General features: G+C 47.5%; 1 protein-coding gene across 1 annotated transcript; it reads left to right on the top strand.

Moving 5' to 3' along the window:
- Positions 1 to 1,047: 1,047 nt before the first annotated feature.
- LOC308533696 (uncharacterized protein) lies at positions 1,048 to 1,732 on the top strand (the record flags this gene model as incomplete). Its single annotated transcript, XM_081111784.1, has 1 exon — positions 1,048 to 1,732. The coding sequence occupies one exon, from the start codon at positions 1,048 to 1,050 to the stop codon at positions 1,396 to 1,398; it is 351 nt and encodes a 116-aa protein (XP_080967910.1). The 3' UTR covers positions 1,399 to 1,732.
- Positions 1,733 to 2,349: the final 617 nt, after the last annotated feature.

Genomic DNA, 2,349 nt, shown 5'->3' on the forward strand with positions numbered 1-2,349 from the left:
AGAGAGCCTTTGAGCACCGGTTAGAGAATCCCCCAAGTTCTCCCACAGCCCTACGTCACTGGCTGAGAGCCAAGCCAGGGCCTCTGTGAGTCATGAGCATGGAGCCCAGTGAGAAGAGCCTGGAGATGATGTGTTCTGTTGTCAGCGTCCCTGTCAAGCCTGCATGGATGGATTTGCATTTTGGGTGGGAAATTCATGGACCAGGTCAGTTTAGGGCTCCACTTCCCCCTGGGTGGAGCGAGCACAGGCCCTATAAAGAGGCTGCCTGCCGTGCCACTGCCATCCTCCCAGCCGCGAGTTCTGATCTACGCTGAGAACACGGTGAGTCTGTTTCTAGAGTTCAACTGTTTTTCTGGTGCTTTCAACTGTTGAATTTACCTAAAGACAGAAAGTTTGGCAGGTCTGAAATCATGATCATGGGTTTGATGCTACTTATTTGATGAAACCTTAGAATTGGGGTGCATTGATAGACTGTTTTCACTTCTTTTTAGGCAGTTTGATTTCCTGTATGAAAAATTAATAGGAAAGCTTTGATGAAAAGGAGAGCAAAGACAATAATATTTGTTGTTGTTTTTTAATATGTATATTTTGGTGTCCCTTCCATTCTGGTGTGAATTCAAAGGCTCTTTGCCTTGCTCCCGAACAGCCCTTTGTTATGTGCCTGCACCAGCGTATTGGGACCTCGCAAGAGATAATGATGATAGAAATTGCTCGTGAAGTTGCCCATGATATTAGAACTTGTGATGGGCTTTCATGATGGTGTTATTTGCATACAAAACATATCACTTTATTCTTTCAGCAATATTTTCTTTGGAAAATATGGTAAGCGGAAAGACAAGTCTTTCTCGGGGCTGGTGAAACAATTTTATAAAGATGAAGGGAAAAGCCAGAGAGTCTTCAAGTGAACTTAAGAGATAAAAGCACATTCTTGGAGATTGGAGAGATAAATCTCATGGTGTTATCTAAGTGCTGGGTTCTCTCTCTCTAGGAGTGCCTTCTTATGACCACTGTCATGTACTTTCATTCAGGTTTTAAGACTCCAGAAAGATGTCTTACCAGCAGCAGCAGTGCAAGCAGCCCTGCCAGCCACCTCCCGTGTGCCAACCTAAGTGCCCAGAGCCATGCCCACCCCCAAAGTGCCCTGAGCCATGCCCACCACCAAAGTGTCCTGAGCCATGCCCACCTCCAAAGTGCCCTGAGCCATGCCCACCTCCAAAGTGCCCTGAGCCATGCCCACCACCAAAGTGCCCTGAACCATGCCCACCCCCAAAGTGCCCTGAGCCATGCCCACCACCAAAGTGCCCAGAGCCATGCCCACCTCAGCTGTGCCAGCAGCAATGCCCATCTGTGCAACCTCCTCCACCATGCCAGCAGAAGTGCCCACCCAAGAGCAAGTAACAGCTTCAGCATTCATCAGGGACAGGGAAGAATAAGAACAACTGGCTCACCTCGTTCCCCAGCCCCTCCTCCATCTTCTTTCAGAGCCCATCATGGATGCAGAAGAAGCTCCTCCACCCTTCAGCCTGATATGCTTGTGATGATTCCTGACAGCGAATGATTTCCTTCCTGAGTCTATTCTGGAAGGAAAGGAAGCTGAGAAAGGGCAGTTCTCCACTGCACCAGCGTTCCGTTCCCCAGCTTCAGAAGGAAGAGCAGCAGCTGTCTTCCCGGAGGGGCAGTGGGGCGGTGGGGGGCAGCAAAGGGTTCCCTTGATGGCTTCTGTGTCTGTGATCTGGGCAGAGGGCTCCTACCACCTGAACAACTGTACCTATTCTTCCATTTCCTGAATAAAGCACTATTTTGTTTGTGATGGAATTACATTTTCTTTCTTCTTTTAAACTTTAAATTCACTTTCCGTTTACTATAACAGCACAGAAAAGAGATCGAAGTATGTCATTTTGACACCTACTTTGAGAGATGCCCTGAGAAGGAGAGAGAGAGAGAGAGAGAGAGAGAGATTACTCCACTGTTCCACCTATCCATGAAATCACTGGTTGCTTCCTGTATGAGCCCTGACTGGAGATGAAACCCTCTACCATGTTCCAACCAACTGAACTATCCAGATAGGGTAGCTTTTTGACTTTAAATATATTTTTTAATCCTTGCCCAAGGGCATGTTTTTTATCATTTTAGAGAGAGAGAGAGAGAGAGAAACATCAATGTGAGAAACATTGGTTGATTGCCTTCTGAACATGCCCCAACTGGCAATCGAACACTCAACCTAGGTATGTGCTCTGACCAGGAGTGGAATCTGCTCCCCTTTTGGTCTACAGGATGATGCTCCAAATAACCAAGCCACCCAGCCAGGGCCCAGCAAGGGCAGTTCTTGAGGGTATTGATGAAGTAAAC

Source organism: Myotis nattereri, assembly GCF_964212035.1.
Source record: "Myotis nattereri genome assembly, chromosome: 18".
Classification (NCBI taxonomy): domain Eukaryota; kingdom Metazoa; phylum Chordata; class Mammalia; order Chiroptera; family Vespertilionidae; genus Myotis; species Myotis nattereri.